At 44.1% G+C, this 27808-nt stretch overlaps 1 protein-coding gene across 4 annotated transcripts in view; it reads left to right on the plus strand.

The window, feature by feature from the left end:
- COPB2 (COPI coat complex subunit beta 2) overlaps positions 1-27808 on the plus strand; it is a 1357654-nt gene that overhangs the window by 870940 nt on the left and 458906 nt on the right. For 2 of the 4 annotated variants that reach the window (XM_044070023.1, XM_044070024.1), the window contains one exon: positions 2607-2771. The exons of the other annotated variants lie outside the window; for them this stretch is intronic. In XM_044070023.1, coding sequence (XP_043925958.1) covers positions 2607-2771 — 165 coding nt within the window. The remainder of the gene's footprint in view (positions 1-2606; positions 2772-27808) is intronic. 4 annotated transcript variants of the gene reach the window in all.

Genomic DNA, 27808 nt, shown 5'->3' on the forward strand with positions numbered 1-27808 from the left:
GTGCGTCAGGGCTGGTAACTTGACACGTAAATATCCACTACCAAACATTAGTGGACTGGAGTTCTGCTGTGGAGACCCCTAACCGGGATAAGCCGAAAGACACAACAACTGCATTTCTTCATTTAATTATGCAGTTTTTATTAGTGTGTGCCTGCTCCTCATATTATGAACACCTTTGCCTTGGATAGTCCTGCACCAACTGTGTCAGCTCCACAATAAAAACAAATTTTAGGTTGCCCCCAATATCTTGCATTTCCTCCTTTTCCATTAATTATTACAACACTTAACAGGTGTAGCGTCATTCCTTCTTTTACACTTAATGACACCCTCACCCCTTCAGGCCCCATTCCACATATTTCTTTCTTCCAACATTTTCTTAACTCATAATAATTACATCATTTTAAAAAAAGTACTGCTGTATATTCTGCTGTAGAATATGTGTGGTTCAAATTGTACTGTCACTTTATTTTTTTAATCACACAAATTTCTGAGATATGTTGTCTTTTCAAAGATAGCAAAATGCTTTTCTGTCAAATAAAATCAAGAATTTTTTACTTGGCTCTATGACATAAAGGAGTGGCTCTCTGTAAATGAAATGACCTGGTTTTGAATAGCAGCCTCAGTACTGGAGAAGCTAGGAAGGGAAGGCATGAGGGGGACTTGGCCTGCTTGCATCTCTGGTGAGTGGGGAGGATTACATTGCACTCTAGGGGCACACTAGTTGATGCACTTTCCCTGCTAGAGAGACTGGTGAAGCCACCAGCAGGTGATTTGGGGAAGAGATGGATCTACTTGGGAATGCACCACTGTCAGCCCATTGTGCATACCCTCCCCAGCACTTCTGCAGATGTGCACTGGGAGTAGGACTTTACAAAACAAAGACATTGAACCACCCGATGTGTGCTGGGAGTAGGGCTTAGCAAAAAAACTCTCAAACCTCCATAATGGCGGTCTAAATAATGGTCCTTCTAGGTCAAGCCTTGCTCCAGTGATGAGGAGCAAAAGGAGCAGTTGATTGGGGAAGAAGATGATGATCAACAGACAGTGGAGGCAAGAAAGAGTTAAAGAAAAACTCAAGTTTTTTCCAGCTATTGAAAATAACATAAAAATGATTTTGCGGAAGGGTTACATACCCAAAATGAATAACTGCTCCTACATTGCTTACAGAAAATCCTAAAGGGGTCAAAATTGTGTTTGTAGCAGCTTAAACATTGGCTCTAGGTGATTTGGTCACATTGACTTATGTTAATGTGACACTCCTATCCCATGTAGAAATGGGAAACTGGGTTGATGATGATTAATATTGTCCAATATCACAGACTGATTTGTAACCAACCTTTTTTTTTTTTTTTTTTGCAAAGGTTCTTATTTTGGAATGCTTCCACTTGACAAAACATGCATTTATGAAATAACTGATATTGGTCCCTCTCCAGGCACTTAAACATAATTGCCACCTCTATGAATGCTCACTTCCACCCATCTCTCCACACCAACTGCACTCTTCTGGAGCCCACTTCGTTATATAAAATTACTGACATTTCACTCTTCTGTGCAACTGTTACACATTTCTCCAGGATGCTACTGAACCTCCATTAACTTAATTAGTATCCAAGTATCCATTCTGCCTTTCTTTGTAACTGTATTCTTTGCAGTTATTGGACTTTCTCAACTCTGGATCTACATTTTGTACTATTTTGTTCTCTCTCTTTCAGAAGCAGTCCCCTGGGGAATTTTGCCAGGTATCCCCTGAAAAAGAGGATGCTAGCCCAGAGCCAATAAATAAAGTTAATTTGTAAAATGATTCTTCATATATGAAGTATAGCAGACCTAAAACTAATATTTTTTTCAGTGTTGGTGTGCATTTTTCTCAAGTTGTTTATTATGTCCCATTATTTACCCATGTTCCGATGTATATCATGTGCTATTTTAAGGCAAATAATCTGAAAATGGTTATGAGAACAAGATGGAGTTTCCCATATAAAGTAAGGTTAGAAGTAACAACATTGTTCGGATGGCCACACAGGTTGGAGTTTTGTAATCATCCTATTCAAAAACTCAGATGGTTGGTTAGGAATAGGTTTATAAGTATTAGGCCATCTTCCCTTGTGGACCATTTTAAGCATATCCAATTTCCGTTAGTGAGGTTCAAACACTGTTCTCTTTGTGAAGTAAACACATTAACCTTTATGCCAGTCCCTTTGAAGAATCTCTAGTATTTAGGAATGGGGAGGATGCAGAGAGGCTGTGACAGTGAATGAAAAAGTGGATGGGGGGATAGACAGTAGTCCAGAATTCCTGCATTTCCAAATACTGAACTGATGCCTTTTATCAAGGGCATTTAAGAGGTGATAGAACAGGAATCTGGTTGAGTGAATAGTATTCAGTGTTAGAGGCTACAAAAGGTTTAAGACATGACAAAGTCAAAGAATAAGTGTAAACTGTGGAGAGAAGGACAATAGTTCATATACAACATGCTGAACAATGTATTTCTTTATTATTTGCTATCTTTTTTGTTCATATTGTAAATTACTTCAAGTGACTAAGCTTAATGTATTAAGTACCTTATGTTTTAAGAAAATAATGATTTGTTTTTATTATAATTTAAGGAATCTTTCCAAGAAGATAAAGCACCTACACCTCAACCAGAAACACCAACATCTGAATCAGAACCTCTCCCATCCCTGTCCCCAGCCCGTACTCCATCGCCTGAGCCCACTTCAGAGCAACCTACCCTGCATCAGGAACCCAAACTCCAGCCTAAAACTGAAAAAGTAAGCCCCTTGTAAAAGACCAGAAAGCAGCGCCATCTTTATACCTTGTTGCTGTCTTCTGATTTTATTGTATAATCACTTTCAAGAAAATCCTTCAAAAAAGTGTTCATGGTAATATTACTGCAAGGTAAATCGGTAGGTACACCAGGTATCTGAAGAGTGAAAATATTCCTACCTTATGCAACTGGAATGCTAAAGCTGATTGGAAGCTAAAGTTTCACTAAGCTTCTGGATCCCATGAAACTAACCAGACCACTTCTTTGCTACTTTCTGTTTCTTCTTCTTCAGCAGGTCTCTTTACCTGCATTTACTGAACTTCCCTTCTGCAGGCTTAACTGGTGGGCTTCCCTTTAACATGCCTGGGTTTTGCTTTAGCATGACAGTCTTTACTTTGGCTGCTGCCAAGAGCTTATGAGGTGATTTTGGAGCATGGTGCTGTAATTCTCACTTCCCCCTCAACTAAGCCCATTTGGTTCTCACTTGTACTTGCATGTGCATCATTTCCCCACTTAAATTTTAGCTCTTTGGAAATAGCTGTCTGTGAGAATTAGTTCATTTTTTATTTTCTGTAGTAGTTTGTAGAGCTGTATGAGATAATATTGTAATATTTTATTGTATTAATACTGAGTTTGTTAGAGTCACTGCTTTTTGTTTGCATTGTCCTGTGCTATTTATTTATTTATTTGGTTGCAGTTTGTTGACTGGGAAAGTCCAAGAGCCTGTTTTCAGTGGAGGCCCGGGGAGAAAAGCTCCTCAGTACAAGAAAAAAGGAAAAATTATATACATTGGTAATATATAATTAATCAAACAAGCAAATTGGCTTACAAAGTTGTAAACACAGTTAGCAATTCAGAGGCCTGACAACATTTTTGGTAAACATAGCAAACAGAAAAGTATATATATTAGTAACATCAAGCAAATTAGTTTACAATCTTATAAACCTTTTTTATAGAATAGTTATTGCATGAAGTAAGTTTTGGTAAAAAAATGCATAGAAAGTAGGAAACACTATCTTTAAAAACTAGGAATTCAAGGAGGCTGAGCATAAGTACAGTTCCAGATAGAAGCTAGGTGTGTGTGTGTAGAGAAATTTTGTAGTGAGCTAGATTTTGGGTTGTTCTAATAGCTAATGGTAAGGCATTCCAATTTTTAGCTAAAGAGTAGGAAAAGAGAAGTTGGCCGGGAGGCAGGTTTAATTTGTCAACCTGAGGAAGTATCTGATTCTCAGATCTAAGGGATCTATTTGGGAAATAGTAGGAGAAAATAGAACTAAGGGGTGGCAATCAGAATAGTTAAAGATAATTTTGTGAGCAGTGGTAAGTTGCAGGTAGTTGGTAGTTCCAGCCATTTTAGGGTGTGAAGAGCAGTACAGTGATGGGAGGAGTGTTTGGAATTGGTAGCAGAAATTTGCAATTTTATTATAATGTGTCTTGAGCTTGTTTTTTTTAGGGTGGTGTGAAGGTTGGTAAGTAGAAGGGTGCCATACATTAGAGAAGGTAGTAGGTAAGTGGAGGCAAGGGTTTGTTTGGTGGAGGGGCTAGGGAACTGGTTGTGCCTATACAACATTCCACGTTTCTGATGATTTTTTTGGATTTTTTTTTGCAGGTGAGTATCAAATTGTAGCTGTTCATCTATGGATATCCCTGGAAGTTTTGTATGGCTGACAAATTCTATCTGTGCTTTATTTTGGGAATAGATAGTGAACCTGGCTTTATCTAACAGGGTTAATTTTTAGGGGTGAAAAGCATGATCTTGGATTTATTTGGGTTAAGGGCTAGTTGGTTATTAAACATCCAAGATTCAGTAGAGGAGAAGGCGGATTGAATTTTGAGTTGCAGTTTAGAGTAGTGTCAGTTGAGCAGACAGTGGTTGATTTCGTCTCATATTGAACAATGGCTCCATTGGTTACGGATGTGTGGAAATTATTGATGAATATATTGAATAGGAGGGGACCAAGTAATGAGCCTTAAGGAACTCCCATAGATGTGTTACGATAAGAAGAGAGAGAATTCGGCCTGTTGCCTGTCTGTTAGATAGCTTTGAGAACTGGTTGAGCGTGGTGGGAAAAAGTCCAAATTAAGTCAGTTGTGATAGTAGCAAAAGGTGGGAAACCATATCAAATGCCTTTGATGGATCTAAGAATATGGTAGATAGTATTTTCCTGGTATCACAAGCTCTGTTAACAGTGTCCAAGAAAGATATATGATGGCAGCTTTAGTCCTGTGACTAGGTTCTGAAACCATGTTGCGTAGAAGACCGGAGGTGTTTATGAAGTACATAGGGCATCAGCTGAATGTGAATGCACTTTTCCAGGATCTTAGAGATAGATGACAGGATAGCGATAGGACTAAAGTTGGAGATGTCTTTGTTTTCGCCACCTTTGTGAAGAGGGAGAATGTAGGCACAGACATGCATAAAGGTCTCTATCACTGGGTGAGAAGGAGGCATGTTTTATGGAGAGGTAATAAGAATGAACTATCCAGTTTTGTAGAGTACTTTGGGAGTACATTGTTCTTGGAGTTTGATGTCAGGAGTTCCAAGGAAGAAATAGACTTTTTGGATGTGACTGTCTGATGAAGACAGTCAATTTAATACACGTCTCTATAGAAAAGAATGTTGGAGAAATCATACTTTGGGTAGAACAAGTATACATCCCAAACGTGTGTCCACAAATAGGCTTTGCACTGATGATGAAGTGCACCAATATGAATTAGAATGATTACAGAATAATTTATTGACCCGAGGCTATGAAGATTTTTGAAATTTGACGGGAAACCATGAAGACGAAGTCGCAGAGAAATGATGGAGAGAGACCCTTATTTCTCAGTCAGAAGAAAGGATGACATGGAAAAACAAAACAGAGAACTGAGTGGCATGAAATGTTTATTAACACACAGTAGTGACATATCGTCCATTTCTGAAATTGTTAGGATGAATTGGAAGATTTTAACTTCAGATAATAGCCTAAGACATATTGTTGGCGATGTCCCCAGATTCACTTTTAAGAACAACTTGAATCTAGAGAGATTATGTCACAAACAAGATACTGTTCCACATAGCCTTAAGATGGGCACTTTTCCATGTAGAAGTTGCAAAGCATGTATTTATATAGATACAAGCAATTGTTTCAAACATCCTGTAACTGGTCGCACATACAAATTAAAGACACAAGTCCACATCCCGCCCCCACCCCCTGCACAAAAGACCACAGTGAAGAACTTCTCAAAAGCCAACTTTACACTTCTTAAGACTGAAGTGGTATCCTTCAAGGCCCCTGGGCCAGTGGAAACCACAACCCACACTGCTGAATCCTTTGCAAATGCCTTCTACGGGCACCTTCAAGAATGCATGGATCATGCAATCCTAAATAAAACCAAGACCCATTCCCCCAAAGGCAGGCGCCCGGTCTGGTGGACCCCAGCCATAAACAAACTTTACAACAGGAGGAGGAAGCTACTACATGACAGAGCAAAATCCCAAAAAGGGAAGGCATCTCTGATCAGTACTAGCAAAAAACTACGATCACTCATAAAATCATCCAAGGCCAACTTTGAGAGAAAAATCGCAAAAGACACAAAAGACAATCACAAGGCCTTCTTTAGCTATGTTAGAAACCTGGGTGGAAACTCCCAGATATGCTCAGAGTTAGTCCAAAATGACACAAAATACACTGAACCCACTGACATTGCCAACATTCTGGCAGACAGGTTCAGTGCAAATTTCTCCTCCCTCCCCCAAAGGAGAAATAACTATCCCAGCAGAGTGTAGCCTCCCTAACATCTCAGATGCCCAGGTGAGAGCCGCCCTCTCTAAAGCTAAAAACACAGCATCAATGGGACCGGACGGTGTCCCGGGCTGTGTGCTACATGAACTCAAGAGGAACTAAAACCACACATAAGGCTGCTGTTTAATCTTAGCCTTACTACAGGATACGTACCCAAAGAGTGGCGTACGGCAACAATGGTCCCACTTCACAAAGGCGGTGCTTCTACGGACCCTGGAAATTACCGCCCCATAAGCTTGACTAGCCTGGTCTGCAAAGCTATGGAGAGGATCATTATGGAACTCATAAACAAAGACATTGGGGACCTACAGACATTGGATCCCACCCAATTTGGCTTTGTCAAGGGCAGATCCTGCCTTTTGAACTTGGTCGACTTTTTTGAAACAGTCACTAAGGCCATTGATGAGGGCAAGGCAGTTCACACAGCCTACCTTGACCTTGCAAAAGCCTTTGACACAATACCCCACTCTGGCATCAGACAAACTCACCAGCTTAAATGTAAACCCATATGTCACAAGATGGGTTGCAAACTGGCTCAAGGACAGAACCCACAGGGTCAGAGTTGCTGGAGCTATGTCAGACTCTAAGCCAGTCACAAGCGGTGTCCCACAGGGCTCAGTCCTGGGACCCCTCTTGTTCGGCATTTATTTTTCCGAGGTACAGGCAAACATAGGAGGATTGTGGCTGACAAAGTTCGCAGATGACTGCAAACTGGGCGCCATAATTGATACTCCAGCGGACACAAACATCCTTCAGAGAGGCCTCATAGAAACGGATAATTGGTGCCAGAGCCATGGCCTTAAGCTAAACGCCAAAAAATGTATAGTCATACCCTTTGGGAAAAACAAGGTACCCACAAATTACCACATAGGTGGTAATCCATTAAGTACGGAAGAGGTAATCAGGGACCTAGGGACCCAGGTTGACAGTAACCTCTCATTTGACACTCTCATTGCCAAAGTGGTTAGGAAGACCTTCTATATTGCCCACCTTATCATGAAGGGTTTCACATCTAGATCAAGAGAGGTCATTGTGCCCCTGTACTCTTCTCTTATCAGGCCAATGATTGAGTACAATGCCCCATTTGGGATGTATCTCACCCGACACCTGCAGCAGTTGGAAAGACTCCAAAAGTTCCTCACCAAGAGGATAAAGGGTCTTAAACATATGTCATATGCAGCCCGACTGAAAAAAACTCCAGCTCTATTCAGTCGCATACCGCCTACTCAGAGGTGACCTGTGCCTGACGTACAAGGCCATGTCCAATCCGGAATTAATGGACATGCTCCACCTCAGAAAATCCAAATCCATCAGAGCCACGAGAGCAAGAGACTTAAACCTCAACACAGAAATAAATAGGACGTGCTGGAGGGACAGATTCATAACCCAGAGGCTCCCTACACTCTGGAATAGAATCCCAGTCCATGTTAGGCAGAGCCCCTCACTGATTCTATTCAAGAGAAATCTTGACGAGTGGATGGGAGATCGTAGGTTTACCCCGGGGGTCATCTCTGTGTCACTACTAGACAGAGGCACAGTAAACTAAACCCTAAAAGGGCGTAGTATTCTCATCCTAAGGGGTGGTGAAAGCCACACACACTCTGGCTAGGCTTATAAATGCCCTAGGGCAGATAGCCTAGTATGAACCTATGAACCTATGAATAAGTGGATTGTAGTACTAAGAACATAGTATAGGCAGCTACTTGTGATAGCTGCCCAGGTTTTTATGTTGGGAAAACCAATAAGCCTTTTAAGGAGAGGATTATGCGCCATCTTAGTGATATTAGACTTAATGTACAGACTAATGCTTTGTCACAGCATATTCAAAAGTATCCTGGACATAAATTCTCCTTCCTAGCCTTGGAAAGAGTGCTAGATAATATAAGAGGCAGAGATCTAGTAAATAAAACTGAAGTCTTGGAAACGCGCTGGATAGCTGATTTACAGGCAGACAGGAGCCCTGGTCTTAATGGAGTGGTGCTTTTAAAACCTATATTGAAAATCGGGAAGCTCAGGAGATGACTTGACTTAATTGGATTAGCAATAATATAAAGAAAGAGAGGTGTTTGAGTGAACAGGATCTGATGAAGGCATAGCCAAAAGTGCTTATTCTGTTTGTGAGGATTTACATCCTGTTGTTTGAATTATTTTATTTGTTCTTTATTAAATTGTGTTGGTTTTATTTTGATTTTATTTGATGAACAAGCATTTTACTTTCTCTTCATGAAGATATTGCAGTGCTTGTGTTTAATCTTCAGTCATTGTTTTAACACTGCAGTCTTCAGTGGTTAGTGTTTTTGTTTGTTTGTCTTTAGAAATATGGGGGGGTATGTAGTCCGGTGCATTAGAGCAGGGTTTGAGCTTAAAGAGTAGTCTTTTAATAGTAGCTGTAGGAATGGGGTTAATGGTGAAGTTAGGGATAGAAGCGGTGTTGAGTTCAAGGCTGGAATAGGTGTTTGTGGAAAAGGTTTTTGGTGGAGCAGTGTTATTTATGCTATGCCTGCTTGAGGAATGGTAGCAGTAATGTTGGCTGTGGAGTCTGTAAAGAATGAGTTAGAGAAAGGCTATTTCCTGAGATGGTTTGTCTGGATGTGGACATGGGTTGTTTTTTGTTCCATGATTCAGGAGAGATGTGATGGAATTCCAGAATGTTTTGAGGTTTTGTTTATGGGTTAGACTGCTTTTTTGTATAGTAATCGTTTTTGTCTTTATGCACTAGTATTTTTTTTTAAACCTGATTATGAAACTATTATGAAACTGTTTTAGAAGTGTCAGGGTGGCCTGGTTTTTGTTTGATACCATTTCCATGTTTTATCTCTTAAGGTGCATTAGATATTTAGTAAGCTTGGTCAGATGTAAAGCACAGTTAGTTTTGATCATTTTCATGCGAAGGGGTAAAGTGTGTCCAAGAATCTAGTATTGAAATAGTCGACTGCACTGTCTTGTGGTAGACTTTTTAGTTTGTGCCAGTTGATCTTTTTCAGGATTTCAGTATAGGTTAGAAGGCTGAAGGCAGTTGAGTTTCTTACCTGTTTGTACTGTTGTTAATTTTGGTAGGCTAAGGGGGAGCGGCAGGTAAAGGTGGGGGGAGGTGGTCACTTATTGTGACTGGAAGAGTGCCTGCTTCTGATATTTTATTTGGGTGAGAGACGAGAATTCAATCTAGGATGGATCCTGTGGTGTTATTCTTGTTAGGTCTGGTTGGGATGTTTATAAGCTGAGTAAAGTTTAATAGATTAATATTGGAAGGATGGGAGAAGTTTCAGTAAAACTAGTAGAGACCAGGCTTCCAGTTTCTAAAAAGCAGGATCTGAAGTAGTTAACTTCATTTGATCAGCAACCTGTGGGTGTCGGATCCGACCTGGATCCGACCCGGCGCTTTCCAAGCTAAAGATCCGAGCTCTCAGCTCCTCCCCCTTACCCATAATCATCTGCTACCTCCCTCCAGTCCTCATATCTCATTTGCCGCGGCTTATTGAAGCACGAGTGACGAGCTCTTGGCTGTTAGGTGAGAGTAAGTTGGGAAATTTTCTAAAAATCTCCTTCAAATTTGTAGCGTTTTTTGTGTTTGTGTGTTTCCCTTAGTTAATTGAAATCAGTTTTGGTTCATTTTTAGTTGAATTTTAGTGTGTTCCCCTTCCCCTTATCTGTGTGTTAGGGTGTGTTCGTGAGTGTTATGGCCGAGGGCCCTAAGGCCATTTTTTCGAAATGCGCTGAGTGTGGTCATAAGCTGTCCCCAGTGGATGGCCACACTCAGTGCGTTCTTTGCCTGGGGGTAGCCCATTTAACTTCGGGCTGCCAGATATGCGCTGCCTTTAACCCCCAGGCGCTGAGAGACAGGCGGAACAAGTTAATCCTGGCGGGACTCTTGCCCACAGATTCTTCTTCCTCCTCTCCCTCAGTGGCGCCAGTTGCAGCTGCGACTGTCCAGCCATCAGCTCCCCCTCCCCTGGCTGGGACTCAACCTCCCACTGTTTTCCAGGGAGAGGGGACTCTTTAAGAAAGAGAAGAGGCATAGAGAGAGGGAGAAAGAGAGCAGAGATAGACATAAAAGTCACAAGCGGCGGGCCGACTCAGCCCCTTCGGCCCTGCCGGCTAAACTGATCTGTTCCCCAGTGAGGGTTTCCAGGTCCTCCCCCTCTCGGCTCCGTTCTCCACGCTTCTCTCCGGAGTAGGAGGAGGAGTCCCGGTCACCTTCGAGGTCGTCTGTGCGGCCTTCCCGGCCTGCCTCGGCAAGGACTTCTAGGTCTACCAGGAGTCTTTCCGATGTGGATATGGACCGGATGATGCGTCTATTCCTGCAGGCACCGATGCAGATGGGAGTGCTCTTGCCTCCCCCCGGCCCCCTTCTTTGCACCCATCGCTCCATCTCCGATCCACTATCGGGTTTCGGAGCCGTCGGATCCGAGTAGCCTTGGAGCTGGGGAGTCGGCGCCAATAGTAGTCGCTACTTCGATGCCGGCCTTACCCTCGAGTTTATCGGGTCATCTTTCGGATCCGAGCTCTCGGAGACAAGAGACGAGCTTCGGATCTGCAGGGGTAAGTGTGTCTTCGGCTCCATTGCGGTCAGAGCACACTTCCCTTTTGGGTCCGATCGCGTTGGCTCTGACGCCGGTCCTCACGTGAAGAGGGTGCTGTCGAAGGGTTCAAGGTCCCCGGTTCGTGCTACGGATCCACCCTTCATTCCCTCGCAGATGGGCCTGTCTTCCATCGTCCGGCCCCAGGGACATCCTGCGTCTGCACCCCACCTAGTTCCTGTAGAGGAACATGACCTCGTTGGTGAGCCCTCCTCGGACAGTCCCGCCGAGGAGGTCCCTCACAAACGAAAGTGTAAAAGGAAGCACTTGGACTCCCCCGAGTCCCTCACGGAGGACACTGACTTAGAGAAAGGGGAAGGTTCCCCCAGGTCACCCCCGAGGACATCTCCTTTGGGGACATTATGGAGATGCTGCGCATTAGAAGGGGGTGTTCAGCCCAGAAACCTTCCTCGGATGAGTCAGTGTTTCTGGAGGCGTTTGACGCAGGCCTGTCTACCTCTTAGGTGTCCCCAATGGCCGACCCCCTGGTAGACCTGATTACTACCTCTTAGGTGTCCCCTCCGGCCGACCCCCTAGTAGACCTGATTACTACCAGGATATGGAAGGAGCTGGACACTGTGGAGCCAATCCCTAGGAGACCGGATAAAATCCTTAGTCCCCCCGCAGACAAGCCGGCGTGGAATAAAGGTTTAAAGATGCCATGGTGGTGGCGGCTGCCACCAAGAAGGAACTGGCGCAAGAAAGTTCCTCAGTCCATCCTCCATACAAGGAGTCTCGTCCAATGAACCGCATTGGAAAGCGGATGTTTGCTTCAGCCACCTGTTCCATAAGGGCGCTGAATTACTTGGCACACGTCATTAGGCTTCAGCGAGATCTGATAAGAGTACGCTGGGTCTCCCCCGGAGTCCATGGCGGCCGAGGACAAACTAACTTTCTCGGCTCACATGGCCACTCTAAAATCAATATCGAACACTTCTATGCGGCTTCTCTCCCATGCCACGGAGGGGGCGGTTAGAGCCAGAGGAGCAGGGTTCACCTTGCGGCATCACGTCTGGCCCTGACTTTGCGGAACCCTTCAAGGCGTCCTTCACGAATGCTCCCTTTGACGGTTCTATGCTGTTCGGCAAGGCCGTCTGCAATACGCTACTCCAGAGCGAGAAAGATGGGAAGATGCTGTCTGCCGTCGGAATCTGCTTCTTGACTCCTCAAAGGTCCTTCTCAAGGAACCAGAGAGGACAAAAGAAGATGTGGTTCCGGAAGTCTCAGCAGTCCCGTTCCGCTCCGGACCCTTCGTCCTTCAGAGGCAGGGGAGGACAAGGTTGGACTCTGGCCCAGAGGCAGAGGGGGGCCGAAGAATTTTGGGTTGAGAGAACCCGTCTCCGACCGACTCATGCAGCCACCCTGAGGGAGTGCCCGACTGCCCCTCTCTGGAGGCAGCGAGGAGCATTTTTTGGAGCATCTAGCAAGTTGTGAGTCCATTACTACAGATCGCTGGGTGCTCCGAATAATATCCAGAAGTTACTCTATCCCCTTCATGAATCTTCCCCCTCTAGAGAAGCGCCTCACCGATGTCCCAATCAGAGGGAGGCTGCGGCTTCAGAAATAAAGAAATTGCTAGGAAAAAAGGCCGTCCAGCACGTCCCCCCAGGACAGTCCGAGTCGGGCAATTACTCCAGGTTCATTTTGGTGCCAAAAAAGATGGGGGACTTGAGGCCAATTCTCGACCTGTCAACTTTTAACCTGTTCTTTGCCAAAGAGAAATTCCAGATGGTCATTCTACAATCTATTCTCCCCCTCCTGCAGGAGAACGACTGGATGTGCTCCATAGACCTCAAGGATGCGTACTACCACGTTCTCATGGACAGGCGATCCAGGAGGTTTCTCCGCTTTCGGTTGGGGGCCAGTCATTATCAATTCCATGGTCCTCCCGTTTGGCCTCACCACAGCCCCCAGGGTGTTCACCAAGGTCATGGCAGTTGTGGCGGCCGACCTGAGACTTCAGGGAATTCAGGTCTTTCCGTACCTGGATGACTGGCTCCTCACTGCCCCCACCAGGCATCTACTGTGTCCTGCCAGGGATTATTTTTTACTCTTGGCCCGTCACCTAGGCATTACCATAGATTTCAGGAAGTCGTCTCTTCATCCTGTTCAAGTTCTGGATTTCATAGGGGCCAGAATAGACACACTTCAGTCCAAGGCCTTTCTGACAGCGGACAGGCTCCGCACCTTATCACTTCATGTAATAGCGCTTTTAGAGTCCCCAGCCCCACCTGTGGAATTAGTCCTGAGAGCCCTAGGATCCATGGCAGCAGCCATCAGCCTTTCACCTCTTGCCCGATTGCACATGAGAGTTCTTCAGTGGACCTTTCAGGTCCAATGGTCCCTCCTCCTACATACATTGGATTAATCGATTTCCCCTCAGCAGGGTTTGCAGGGACTCCCTTCTTTGGTGGCTTCATTCCCCAAGAGCTTCGGGAAGGGAGACCGTTCACGATGCCTCAACCCCAAGCCACGGTGACCACAGACACTTCTTGCCTGGGGTGGGGGGGCATTGCATGGGCAGAACCGTCCAAGGCACATGGACCCCTATAGAGACCGTTCTGCATATCAGTGTTCTGGAGATGAGGGCGGTGCTTTTAGCGTTGCAAGCTCTCCAGGACCTTCTTCCTCCGGGGACTATTGCAATTCAGACAGACAACATGGCGGTGGTCTGGTACATCAACAAACAAGGAGGAGAACCAGGTCTTACCCTCTTTGTCGAAAGGCCATGACAGTTTGGGAATGGGCGATTTCCACTAACTGTTTTCTGATAGCTGCAAATTTTTCGCTCTAATTCCCCCACCGGGGGAGAGCCCCAGAGACGCTCTAGTTCATGCTTGGCCACCCGGTCTTCTTTATGCTTATCCTCCTCTCCCGCTAATGATGAAAGTTCTACAGAAAGCTTGTCGGTTGGGGAGCAAACTGATCCTCATAGCCCCATTCTGGCCTCGTCAGATCTGGTTCCCGTACCTACGGTCTCACATCATAGCTCCTCCTTGGGTCTTAGATCCCATTCCGGATCTGATTTCTCATCCTTCGGGATTGCAAACTCCGAATCTGGACAATCTCAAGCTTACGGCTTGGTTGATCCAGTTCCGTTAGTGGCTAGGACTCCCGGTATCTCGTCTCCTGTAAAATCTATTCTGATAGCGGCACATAAGCCTTCTACCAGGAAGATTTACAACAGTAAATGGAAGCGTTTTTCCATCTGGGCCAGACCTAGGGATTTGGACCCTTTTACAGCTCCCATTCCAACAGTTCTTGAATTTCTGTCCCACTTTTTCCATCAAGGGGCCAGTTCTACTATGAAGGTTCAGATGGCGGCCATTTCTCATTTCCACATCGGGGACAATCTTGGACCCTTGGCTTCCTCTAAGATATGCAAGACCTTCTTGAAGGGCACTTTTCTGTTAAGACCTCCTGTCAAGAATGCAGTTCCTCCATGGAACCTAACCTTAGTTCTTCAGGCTCTAACTGGCCCAACTTTCGAACATGCAGCCTCTGTTGACTTAAAGTTCTTATCTTGGAAAACTGCCTTCTTGATTGCAATTACCTCAGCTAGAAGGGTATCTGAACTTCAGGCCCTTTGTACAAAGCCCCCGTATCTGGTCTTCCATAAGAACAGAGTATCTCTCAGGATTAATCCTTCCTTCTTGCCTAAAGTGGCCTCCAAGACTAATATCAATCACGCCATCAATTTGCCTGTTTTCTTCCCCAACTTTCAGAACAAAGGGGAATACAGACTGCACTTGTTAGATGTGCATAGACAATTGCGATTTTACTTGCACAGGACAGCTGCTTCTCGCAAATCGGAGCAACTTTTCGTTTCTTTCGCTAAGCCATCCTTAGGCAAGCCAGTTACAAAAGTCACTCTACCTAGATGGATATCCCACTGCATCTTACACACGTATAAAGCTTCCGGTAGGCCAGAACCCTTGGGGGTTCATGCTCACTCTACCCATTCTATGGCTACCTCTGCAGCATTTTGGTCAAGAGTTCCCTTGGGTGACATCTGTTTGGTGGCTACTTGGGCTTCTTCTCATACCTTCATCTCACACTACAAGCTGGATCTGATATCCAGAGGGAGGGCGGCCTTTGGCTCTGCAGTGCTCCGGAATATTCTTCCCCGAGGACCTCCCAAGTTTTTTGGGTAGCTGGGGACTCTGTCCCACAGGTTGCTGATCAAATTAAGTTAACTACGTCAGATAAAGAAGTTATGTACTCACCATAACATTCCATCTGAGTAGGTAACTTCATTTGTCAGCAACCAACCCCCCCCCCCTCCTTCCCCCTAACCTGTTTTGTGGTCATCGTCATGACGGAATGCCTTCCTTCTGTTAGGCATCAGGTTAGCATTTCTCTTTTAGAGTATGGTACTCGATCTGAGGACTGGAGGGAGGTAGCAGGGTATTATGGGTAAGGGGGAGGAGCTGAGAGCTCGGATCTTTAGCTTGGAAAGCTGACGGCTCGGATCCAGGTCGGATCCGATACCCACAGGTTGCTGACAAATGAAGTTACCTACTCAGATGGAATGTTATGGTGAGTATCGGAAAAACAGAGCGCAGATTAAGGGATAGGGTATATGAACATCTTAGGAGCATGAATTTACAAACGGATGAAAATGCTTTAGCAAGACATATTATGCAGTATCCCGAACATAAATTTAATTTCAGAATAATTCATCAGATCAGACAAGATATGAGGGGAGGCCCTTTTAGTTTGCTCTTAGAAAAGAGCGAACTTTTATGGCAAATAAATCTTAATGTCTATACATATCCAGGGCTTAATGAAAAATGTTCCTTAATGTGTATCTTGAGACTTAAGAGTTTAGAGAGATAGCTTGGGTAATGAGTTTTAGAACTTATATATATTTATGTTCACTGTTTGGTGCATTAATGAGAACCATATAACATCATATTAGGAAAGAGTGAGTTTAGATGTATATTAGGCAGGACTTTATGGTCAAGGTTCTTTTTGGTGATAGTTCATAATCAGTTTTAGAATATTGTTAAAATTTTAATTAAAAAAATTTCAATAAATATTCCTTTGATGATTTCAGATAACATGAGAAAAATATGAAATACCAAATGAAGCAGGTATAGAAAGTATCACCAGACAATTAGAAGCCTTGGATTTAGATTCTAATAAAGTGGGATTGATATAAACTTTACTTACTCTAGTACTTGAGAATAATGTATTCATATTTAGCAAACAGATCTATTGGCAACGCAATGGGGTAGCCATGGGTACCTCATGCGCTAACACCTACACAAATGCAGTATTGGCAGAATGGGAAGCTAATAATTTAGTTCAAGGTCCATATAGTTGTAACATTGTGTTCTTTCGTAGATTTGTGGATGACCTCTTCCTTATTTGGAGGGGGTCAGTTGATTCACTGAAAGAATTTCATCATTTTATTGATCACACTACCTCTTATTTGAGGTTTACTATGAATTGGTGCTACACAGACATTCACTTTTTAGATGTCTCAATTTTTAGGGATCGGAACCTTAAGCTATGTACCAAACGTTATAGAAAAGAATGTTATGTCAATAGCATGCTGAATAGAGAAAGCATGCACCCTAATTTTATATTTAGAAATGTCATGCAAAATCAGACATAGAGATTATCTAGACTTGATGTACAGGATGAAGAATTTAGTAGACAGATGGGTGAAATAGAAGAAGAGTTTATACAGAGAGGATATGAAACTGAATTTGTAAAGACTAACATAAGTCATGTAGCTGGACTTAGAAGGAGGTAGGGCTAAACCTTTCTTCTCAGAACACGGCCATCCTATTACTAGTGTACAAGAAACTAGGAGATATGTTCCCCAGAAATTAAGGATGTGCCTCAGTTAATCCAGGAATATTTGAGCATATACAGGCATATTTAACAGATACTGGGACATTCTAATGATGGATGAACAAGTTAGTAGACACCAAACCATAGTTCACCTTCAAAAGTAAGAAATCTTTAAAAAGAAGGATGTTAAGTTGTCAATCTCGCCTTCATTCTTGCTGGATGGGTTCGGAGCCGATCCTCGGCTCTGACTCGGCACTTGCTAAGCTCGAGAGCTAATTTTACCAGCTCGAGGCAACCCTATATCCCATGATGCAAGGCGGAGATTACTCAGATCTCGTTTGCCGCTTCGCTAACGAGGTGCCTTTTTACCAGCTCCACGTAAGTGAACTTATATAGACTCTTGTCTACCCCCGTTTCTAATTTTTTTCACCTAGGTATTATTTTTTGTTAGTTGTCGATTCACGTTAACCCTATTCCTGTCGGTGTTCCCTCCTTTAAGTGGATTTTTCCCTTCCCCCTTGGTAGGCCTTAGGCCTTCCCCTCCCTAAATTTTTTCCTGTCAGGGAACTTTTTGTGTGTGACTGTCTGTGTCCCTGTTAGTGTAAAATTAATTAATTTAATTTAATTTTGGACTGAGTGTGTTTGTGTGTCAGTGTGTTTGTGTTTCATCGACACAGTTATGTCGAAGGACACTAAGGTCTCAGGTTTCAAGAAGTGTGACTCGTGCTGTCAGAAGATGTCTCTGACAGACGGTCACACTTCTTGTATTTATTGCCTGGGACCTTCTCACCTGCAGGACTCTTGTGCTATCTGTCATGCTTTCAGCCCAAGAGTCCTGCAGGAAAGAAAAAATAAGCTCATTTTAAGGGGCTTATTAAAACCCGAGAGCTCCCCGACTAAGTCGGCGCCGGGGAAGCCCTCGAAACCTGCTAAGCCTTCGGCTCAGGCTTCCAAGCCGTCGGCTTCAGGTTCGTCCTCTCCTGGTTCGAGATCGGCTCCGGCCGGAGCCGATCCTTCCATACCAGTGTCAGTATCGGCTCCATCCGGTGCCGATACTGTTAAGTCTAGACACTCAGTGTCGGCCCGGTCGGAGCCGACGTCTCTTCGGCTCCGATGGCTCCATTGATCTCAAAAAAGAGATCTCGATCCCCTTCTGTGGAATCAATTCATTCGGCTCCGAGATCACCTTTGCTCTCGGAGCCGATCTTCTCGGTCATCCAGGCTATCTGATCACGACCTTGAGAGAGTGGTGAGTAGACTATTAAAGTCTCAGGCATTGGCCCAAATTCTCCATAGCCCATCTCGACAGACGGTAGCTATATCTCATCCACTGAACATTCCTCCTTCGACTCTCTTACAGAGCTTGGAGCCGGAGCTCCTCGGAACCGGTACCATTGTGGCTTCGGAGCCGATACAACCCCTTTCGGCTCCGTCGTCCTCTGCTCCGATTTCCTCCTTGAGACTTTCATTGGAGGGATCCGGGCGTCTGCTCTCTCTTGTCGGCTCCGAGGGGGTGAGTGGCATCGGACCCTTGTCCGACCCCGTTCTCCCTCTCGGAGCTTCGGTGTTGGTGAGCTCGGCCCTGACATCTGCCTCGGAGCCTTCCCTCTCGGTGAGGCCTGGGGTTCCTATCTCTTCGGAGCGGGAGCCTTCTGGTCGCTCTGATGGGGGAGCCTTCGAGGTGATGAGGAGTGTACTAGCCCCTGGGCTTAGTCAACGGACAGTTCCATCGGCTCCTCCCACTACAGTGCCTGCTGACATCTCTTCTCACTCTCTTGCTCCCGGACCCAGAGATCCAACACCTCAGGTTTCCCCATTGGGAATATCTTCCTCTTCCGAGGCTTCTCCTGATCCGTCAGGAGAACCCCCCCCGGAAGAGGACATGTAAGAGGAAACATTTAGACTCCCCTGAGTCTACTACATCAGATACTGACTTGGATGAGTCGGAGGGGTCCCCAAGGTCCTCCTCTGAGGATGTCTCATTTTCAGACATCCTTGAAATCCTTAAACAGAGGGGGAACTGGCCCTCCCTTAATCCCTCCGAGGACGAGTCAGTATACCTGGAGGCATTCGGATCTCGACCCTCCACCTCCTGGGTGTCTCCGCCTTTCAACCCTCTCATGGAAGTAGTGGCTCGGAAGGCGTGGATGGCTCCGGATTCGGTGGAACCTACCCCCAGGAGACCTTCAAAATTTATTACGGCCCCACAAGATAGGCAATACTTAACAAAAGGTGTCCCAGTTGATGCCATGGTGGTGGCTGCTGCCACCAAGAAGGAATTAGCTGATCCTTCAGTACCTGTTCATCCTCCTAATAAGGATTCTAGGACTATGGACAGGTACGGTAAGCGGATTTTTTCTTCAGCGACTTTTGCCATGAGATCGCTGAACTACCTATGCCACTTCACCCGCCTTCAAAGAGATGTTCTTAAAGAGTTGGGAGAAGTTTTACAGGATCCTTCAGCTGCTGGGTCTCAAGATAAGATTACCTCACAGCTAGGAATCCTTAACTCCATTGCTAACTCCTCCATGCGGCTCATTTCTTATGCAGCCGATGGAGCGAGTAGAGCCGCAGGCACAGGAGTGGCTTTAAGGCCAGTCCTGGATGCGGCTTTGTAATTTTGCAGACCCCTTCAAGGCATCTTTCACAAACTTCCCTTTGATGGCTCAACCTTGTTCGGTCCTCAAGTGAAAGACACTTTGACTAGATGCGAACAAGATGGCAAGACTCTTTCTGCCGTAGGAGTCCATTTCTCCCCTTCTAGACCTTACCCCAAAGGACAGAAGGGAGGAAAATGTGGTTCCGCAAATCTCAAGGAGTCACGCCTGACGCACGAAGTCAGTTTACCCCCAGAGGCAGAGGGGGTAACAACAATAGACGCCACCCTAGGGGCAGAGGGGGTCCGCAAAATCAGGGTAGCAGAAAGCCTCTTTCTGACAAACCCTTCCAGCATCCCTGAGATGTTGCCCGATTGTCCACCTTCGGAGGCAGTCGGGGGAAAATTATCGCTGTACCCAATAGCCTGGCTTTCCCTTTCTCAAGACAAATGGGTACAGTCAATTATATCCGAGGGTTACAAAATTCACTTTATTCAAACCCCAATTCAACAAAAGGGAACCATTCCAGATGTTCCACCCGGTCTAAGGGAGCTAGCAGTACTAGAAATATCAAAACTGCTAGTAAAAAGAGCCATCCAGCCAGTCCTGGCAGACCAAATAGGATCCGGAATCTACTCAAGGTTCTTTTTAGTTCCAAAAAAGACAGGGGACTGGAGACCAATATTAGATCTGAGCAAACTCAACAAGTTTGTAAAGAAATCAAGATTCTGGATGGTCACGCTCCAGTCCATTCTGCCCTTTCTGGGCAAGGACAATTGGATGTGCTCAGTAGATCTTCAGGATGCGTACTACCACATAAAAATTCACAGACGCTCCAGAAGATTTCTCCTCTTCCGGCTGGGGACCAGTCACTTCCAATTCAGAGCCCTGCCCTTTGGACTCACTACAGCCCCCAGAGTGTTCACCAAATGCATGGCAGTGGTTACGGCTCACCTGAGACGTCAAGGATTCCAGGTGTTTCCATATCTAGACGACTGGCTCCTCACTGCCACCACCAGGCATCAGCTTCTCCAAGCCAGAAATTACACCATTCATACTTGCAGAGGGCTAGGAATTTCTATAAATTTCGAAAAATCTGCCTTGTCAATATATTACTTTTATAGGCGCAAATTTGGACACCGTACAACTTTCTGCAAGGTTGACAGACCAAAGGATCTTGGACATTCAAAGACACATCCAAGTGATTCTATTCAGCAACAAAATTCAGGCCAGATTTGCTCTGAAAGTACTGGGTCTTATGGCGGCCGCCATAACACTTCTTCCTCTCGCCCGTTTTTACATGTGGCTTCTACAATGGATGCTATTCACCCAATGGTCCTTTCAACAACTTCCCATGCGTCACCAAATCATAGTAACTCCAACTTGCAAAAGGCATCTGACTTGGTGGATATCTTCCCCTCAAATCCATCAAGGCAGACCATTTGTTCCTCTTGCCCCAGTTGCCACGGTTACATCGGACGCCTCCCTGATCGGGTGGGGGGGGGGCATTATCAGGGCAGAATGGTCCATGGCACTTGGCAACCTTTCGAGTACCATCTGCACATAAATGTTCTGGAGATGAGAGCAGTGCTTTTAACGTTGCAAGCCCTCAACGACTCTCTTCCTCAGGGAACAATTGCAGTTCAAACGAACAATATGTCAGTAGTGTGGTACATAAACAAACAGGGCGGAACCAAGTCCTATCCACTATGTCGAGAGGCTCTCAGACTTTGGCAATGGGTGATCTCCTCTCATCGGTTTCTGATAGCAACGCACATCCCCGGGAAATCCAACATCATAGCGGACAGATTGAGCAGAGCTATTCTCATGCCTCACGAGTGGTCTCTCAAACAGTCAGTGACGGAAGAGATTTTTCAGAAGTGGGGACTTCCTTGCTGCGACCTTTTCGCTACACCTCAAAACAGCAAATGCCCAGACTTCTTCTCTCTCTTCCCCCTTCCAGGCCATCCCCCCAGAGACGCTCTAACCCTAGATTGGTCCTGGGGACTTCTTTACGCCTTTCCTCCTTTTCCGCTGATACCTCAGCTAATTCAGAAAGCAACAGCCTTGAGAGCCAAGTTGATTCTCATTGCCCCTTATTGGCCTTGACAGATATGGTTTCCGTTCCTACATCATTACCTCTTGGTACAGCCATGGCATCTGGACCCGGTTCCAGATCTTCTGACCCACCAGTCGGGTCAACTGCACCAATCCATACCCTCTCTCAACCTCACTGCTTGGTTGCTCCACTTCCATCCTTAGCCAGGCTTCCTATGATTTCTAATCCTGTACGGGATATCATAGTAGCTTCCCTAAAATCTTCTACCAGAAAGATCTACACTAGTAAATGGCGACATTTCTCTTTCTGGGCAAAAGCTAGGAACATAGACCCCTATACTGCTCCAATTCATTCGGTATTGGACTTCCTAGCTCACATTTTTAATTCAGGATCCTCTTCTTCCACAGTGAAAGTTCAAATGGCAGCCATTTCAAATTTTCACATAGGCTTTTTGGACCACAACATTATGTCACATAAACTTTGCAAGGCATTCCTTCGAGGTATCTTTTTATTGAAACCTCCAATTAGAGACCCCCCACCACAGTGGGATCTAAATTTAGTTTTAACATCCTTGATTCTTCCCCCATTCGAACCTGCAGCTGCCTGTTCCTTGAAATTGCTTTCTTGGAAGACACTTTTTCTAGTTGCCATTACATCTGCTAGGAGAGTATCTGAGCTTCATGCTCTCTGTGTTCATCCACCCTATCTAATATTTCACAAAGATAGGGTATCCCTAAGAACTAATCCGTCTTTCTTACCAAAGGTGGCATCTCAGACTAACCTGAATCAGTCCATTGATCTTCCAGTATTTTTCCCGAATTATTCTGATAGAGCTGAACAAAAGTTACATTATCTCGATGTTCACCGTCAGCTTAGATATTATCTAGATAAGACAAAAATTTTTAGGAAGTCTGATCAACTTTTTCTATCTTATGCAGAGAACAGGAAAGGCCTTCCAGTTTCTAAGGTAACTTTATCTAGGTGGCTGTCTTCCTTGATCACTTATATTTATCAGCTCAGGGGCAAAGAATTGGTTTCTATCCCAAAAGCCCATTCTACCAGAGCTCTAGCTACATCTACAGCTTTTCAAGCTAGACTTCCAATAGACACTATTTGTGCAGCAGCCACATGGGCCTCTCCTCATACCTTTGTCTCACATTACAAATTAGATTTGGTCTCCAGAGACAGAGCAAATTTTGGTTCCACCGTTCTCAAGAGTCTGTTCCAATGAGCCACCCAGGAAAGAGGTGCTAGGGACACGGTCCCATCCAGCAAGAATGAAGGCGAGATTGACAACTTAACATTTAGAAGTTATGTACCTACCATAACGTTCCATGTTAGTTGTCTTCTCTCGCCTTCTTTCTTGCATCCTGCCCTCCTTCCCCCTAGCCTGGTCAGACCGAGAAGATTATTCATCCTCTATTAAGAGGTTTTACCTTTTTCTACCTGTTCAACTCCTATTTTCGCTAGGTTATGTGGATCCTTTCTACAGGTTTATGATGTTATTTAGCATTTTATTTCTTCCTCCTAAGTTGGAAGAAAATACTACTATTTCTTTAGCTACCAAACGAGATCTGAGTAATCTCCGCCTTGCATCATGGGATATAGGGTTGCCTCGAGCTGGTAAAATTAGCTCTCGAGCTTAGCAAGTGCCGAGTCGGAGCTGAGGATCGGCTCCGAACCCATCCAGCAAGAAAGAAGGCGAGAGAAGACAACTAACATGGAACGTTATGGTAGGTACATAACTTCTAATTATGTACCACAAGAAATGTTAATAAAGTACAATGTATGGAAAGGAACTAAGGCTTGCAGAAATTGTCAGTATTATAGATATATTCTAGAAGTGACTAGATTTGTGCATCCAGATACAGGAGAAATATTTTATTTTAGGACATCTGCCACTTGTGATACTTTACATTTAGTGTATTTAGCCATTTGCCAAGTCTGTGCTAAATTTTATATAGGGAAGACTGATAGGCAATTTAAATTTAGGATTAGAGCATTTATGTCACATTAAGAAACAGAGTATACATAATGCTGTGGCTAAACATGTAATAGAGACTGATTTGCAGCATAATTTTAAGTTTTTAGCATTAGGTAGATGTTTTGAAAATATATGAGAGGTGGTGACATTAGAACAAGAACTGAAACACTTGAAGCTGAGTAGATTATTAGACTCAGGGCAAATATGGGACATGGACTTAATGACCATGTCCCTATCAGACCTTTACTTAAGGCAAGACTCCTAAGAAAATGAGTTTTAAGTTTACTTTTACTACAGATATATATTGTATATATTGTATTTATGCGTTTAATATGCTTTTTATGAATATGGCATCCTATTGGTATATCTATGGAGTGTATCATAGTTTTTATGAAATAAGAAGGTTGCTTTAAGATTAATTACTGTTGGTCATGTGACCATAATTAATTGTTAAAGGGTGTTTCTTTAACTGCATTGTATTCACCCGAAGAAGCTACTTGTGAAAGTGCATGTGTGTGTGTCAGTCTGACAGAATTAAACCTGTTTTGTTAGAAACTGGAAGCCCTGTCTCTACTAGTTCTCTGTTTTATTGAAACTTCTTGGATTTATTTGTTATACAGTGGAGACCCCTGGATAGTGTTGGTTTGTGTCTACTTATTGGAAGGATGGGAGTTGGTCACGTTTTGCCAGTTGATATTTACGTCACCAAGGATAACAGTTTCATTTTTAATGTTAGTAGAGATCCAGGCAAGAATTTCTTCTAGTAAAGGGATATTGTCTCAAGGGCTTATGCAAAGAGCTCTGATAAAGATTTTTGCAGTTGTTAATCTTTAGGAAAGCAATAGTGATTTCTGCATTGGCAAATTGGGGAATTGGATTGGTGTAGGGTACCATGTTGAAGTGGTTTGGGAAAATTAGTGTTACTCTGCCTCCTTTTTTGTTGGGCCTAGCTGATCTTATAGTTTGATAGGTAAGGGGAAGAAATTCAGAATCTTTAATTTAATCAGGGTATTACACAAGTCTTGGTGATTGCAATGATGTCTGGTTTATTATGGGAGATCCATGCATGAAAACTGGAGATTTTGTTGCAAATACTTTGGGTATTTATGGTTACCATGTAAATGGATTTGTGAAAGTTAGTTGTAAGTGGAGGTGTGCCACTATTAGATGGAGTAGGGTCTGGGTTGGGGTGTGTATCTCCTGATAATGGTAAAGTTACTTTTATAATATCTTAATTTGCACTGTAGTTGGTGGATCTGACATCAGAGAACTTCTGCAGATGATGGCTATTGGAAATTGCCCCCTCTAATACCCCTAGTTCAGTTCCATTCAGACTTTTTGCTATTTCTTACTGTTAGGAGTATGTGCGCCCCTGGTTGGTGAACATTTTGATGCCATTTGCTGGACTAGAATGGAGCACGCAGTTTCCATACACCCTACCTCATGCACATTCAGCTGTTGAGTCTGACATTTCAATGAAGGAAGGTTGTGCAGTCTTGTATTCTAATGTGTGTGAATCTTAGTGTTCTTGTTGAAAAGGTTGAACAAACAAGATGAGTTTTTAAGATTCATGGAGTTTGATTGAACATCCAAACTATACATGTTATATCCATTGAGTCTCCAGACTAAACTGCTGAAAACTGACTTAGTTGATGCTGTAGTTAAGTGTTCCACAAAACAGATGCTACTATAAAACTTAAAAGCAAAGGAAATAACTGCAGACTAAACAATCTCCCCATTCTTTGTAAATGACAGAAATAAAAAGGTTAACATTTTGCAGAGATTCAGTAGTCAGTAAGCTGCATTCTTTCTTCAAGCATTTTAGGTGCCCAGGAATGGAAGCCTTTCTTTGCAAGAAAGTTTAACTGACCACAGGATACGTCACTGATTTCTAGATGAAGCCTTTTCTCCCAATCCGTATTTGTAGATTTAGTTTCTTCATTCAGCCTTTGGGTTATCAGATCCAACATTGGTGCTTTTCAGTTTAGATTCAGGGCTCTGATTCCTCCACTTACCATAATTCTGTGTGTTCCCCAGAGTACCTCAGATCTCATTTGCCGATTGATCCTGTAGGATGTGGAATTCAAGGGCTCTGACTAGTAGTCAAACAGTAAGTGTTTATTTTTTGCTATTAAAAACATTTTTTGTAGCTACACCTTTGAGTAGTTGATGATACTTGCTTTTTTTACTAAAACTTTCCCTGTAGGTCATTATTTAGAAACCTGTTGGAGTAGGCTTAGCTTTTTTCCTTTTGTGTATCTTAAACAAGAAAGGCAGAACTTAAACAACCTTCTCTGTTACGGTTGTTGTGGTTTTCATGGTTTCTTAATTGCCATCAGTGTTGGATTTTGTTTTTCTCATAGCTGCTGTGCTTGTGTTCACTAAAAACATGGTTGACCAGGCCACTGGCTTTAAAAAAATGTTCTGCCTGTGGCCACAAGATCCCTTTTTGGGCGCTGCAGTCCTTGTGCATATATTTTTTAAGAGTCACTCATCTGGATGCTCATTGCGAGGCATGCATCCTTTTTTTTTTAGCCTGAGCTTTACAGTGTGAAGGGATAAAACTTTTATTGAAGGGCCTTCTTCCAGCCCAAGTGGGGAGTTTGCTTTCTCCTGCTACAGAAACTTTTTTCCCAGCTCAGAAGGTGGAGAGAGTTAAGCAGACTAAAAAGAAAGAGAGCGAGAGAAGGAAAAACCCTAAAGAGAAAGAAAAGGGATAAGGAAAAAGTCACTGGATGCTTTTCACAGGAGATGGCGCGTCTGAAGCTCCATTCCCCCTTTCTTTAAGAGAAATGTCATTCTCAGCCATCTTTTGTAGCTTCATCTTTCAGGTCCTTCACTCACTGAGGTGTCTTTCAGAAGCAGATGTCGCCAGGATGATGCAGATGTTCCTCCAGACTCTGATCCAGCTGGGTGTTATCCCAATGCCAACCACATCAGAGCCCCCAGGTATGGTCCCTACTACCCTACCTTTGGCATCTCCTGATGTCCTTCTATTCTCATGTTGCAGTATTCATAACAGTGGGGAGGTTGCTGCCTGCAGCACCAGACATTCGGCCAGTATACCAAAGTATTTAGATAAGGGGTATGTGTGACGTTGCATGTCAGAGCCATAAACCTACATCAGCTATATAAGTGATGTCTGCACATACCCAACTCGGAGCTTTTCTGCCACAGTAATCTACGGATGTTCGATCGCCAGCTCGTGGAATCTGGTTGTTCGTTTGTCTTTGGTTGTCCACATTCAAGCTAAGTACCCTTTTGGGATTTTTGATTATACCTTTTTTCTTGTATTCCAGACGTACATGTCAGCTAGGAAGGGAAAGTGTACTTGTGAAAGACAGATTCCATACAAGGGCATGCACAAGTGCTTGTTTTGCTTAGGGGCAGGCCACGACTGCAAGTCTTGTGACATTTCATATTTTATTCAGTCTTGTGACATCTGCCAGTCCTTTGCCATCTGGCTTCTTTAAATTTATACTTGGAGAATCAAAGACTCCGACGTTTGGCGTCAGGTGTGGAGGGTGGTGTTGGTACCTCCAAGGAGCCACCTTGGAAGAAGGCCAAAAAAGTTAGGCTCGATGCCCATGCTGCACCTCAGGAGTCCGGTGAGACTCTCAAGGCATGTGATAGCCCAGGGTCTCATTGGACGTCTGTTTTACCACTGGAACTGGCAATCATGGTGGAAGCTGGTTCAGCGGAAATCCAGAGTATGTCCACTGAGGTTGTTCAACCATCTGGCCCCGATGTTGAGGGAGAACCACAGCTTGTGGCATCGGAGGGGCCTACTGCTGCTTTACCATCCACCCCAGTGTCAGCTGCCAGACTTACTATTTCTCCTGTTTCCTTAAAAAAGAAACAAAAAGAAAAGCACAGAACTACAGAATCTACACCAGGATGGGAAACATTTTTACAGAACTTGTTCAGAGCCTTCCAGGCCCTTCAGTCTCAGGTGCCCCAACCAGTTCAACCCCCGGAAGACTTGGAGGAAGAAACCTCTTTCTCAGATGAATCCCTGACTTGTTGTTCCCAAATTGAGCCTCCTAAGGACTTTGCTACCACCGAAGAAGATTGTCTTAGTCCTGACTCTCCTGGGGAAGAATCTTCTTTTGGGGATACCATTACATTGAAGAGATAGCATTTTAAATGGGAGGTTTCTGATGTTTCTGAGACAAAAAATAGGTGATGTTCATCGTGCATACAGCTGCAGTCATAACAGATGGGTTCTCCT

Source organism: Protopterus annectens, chromosome 4.part1 (genome assembly GCF_019279795.1).
Source record: "Protopterus annectens isolate FY-2018-M chromosome 4.part1, PAN1.0, whole genome shotgun sequence".
NCBI lineage: Eukaryota > Metazoa > Chordata > Ceratodontiformes > Protopteridae > Protopterus > Protopterus annectens.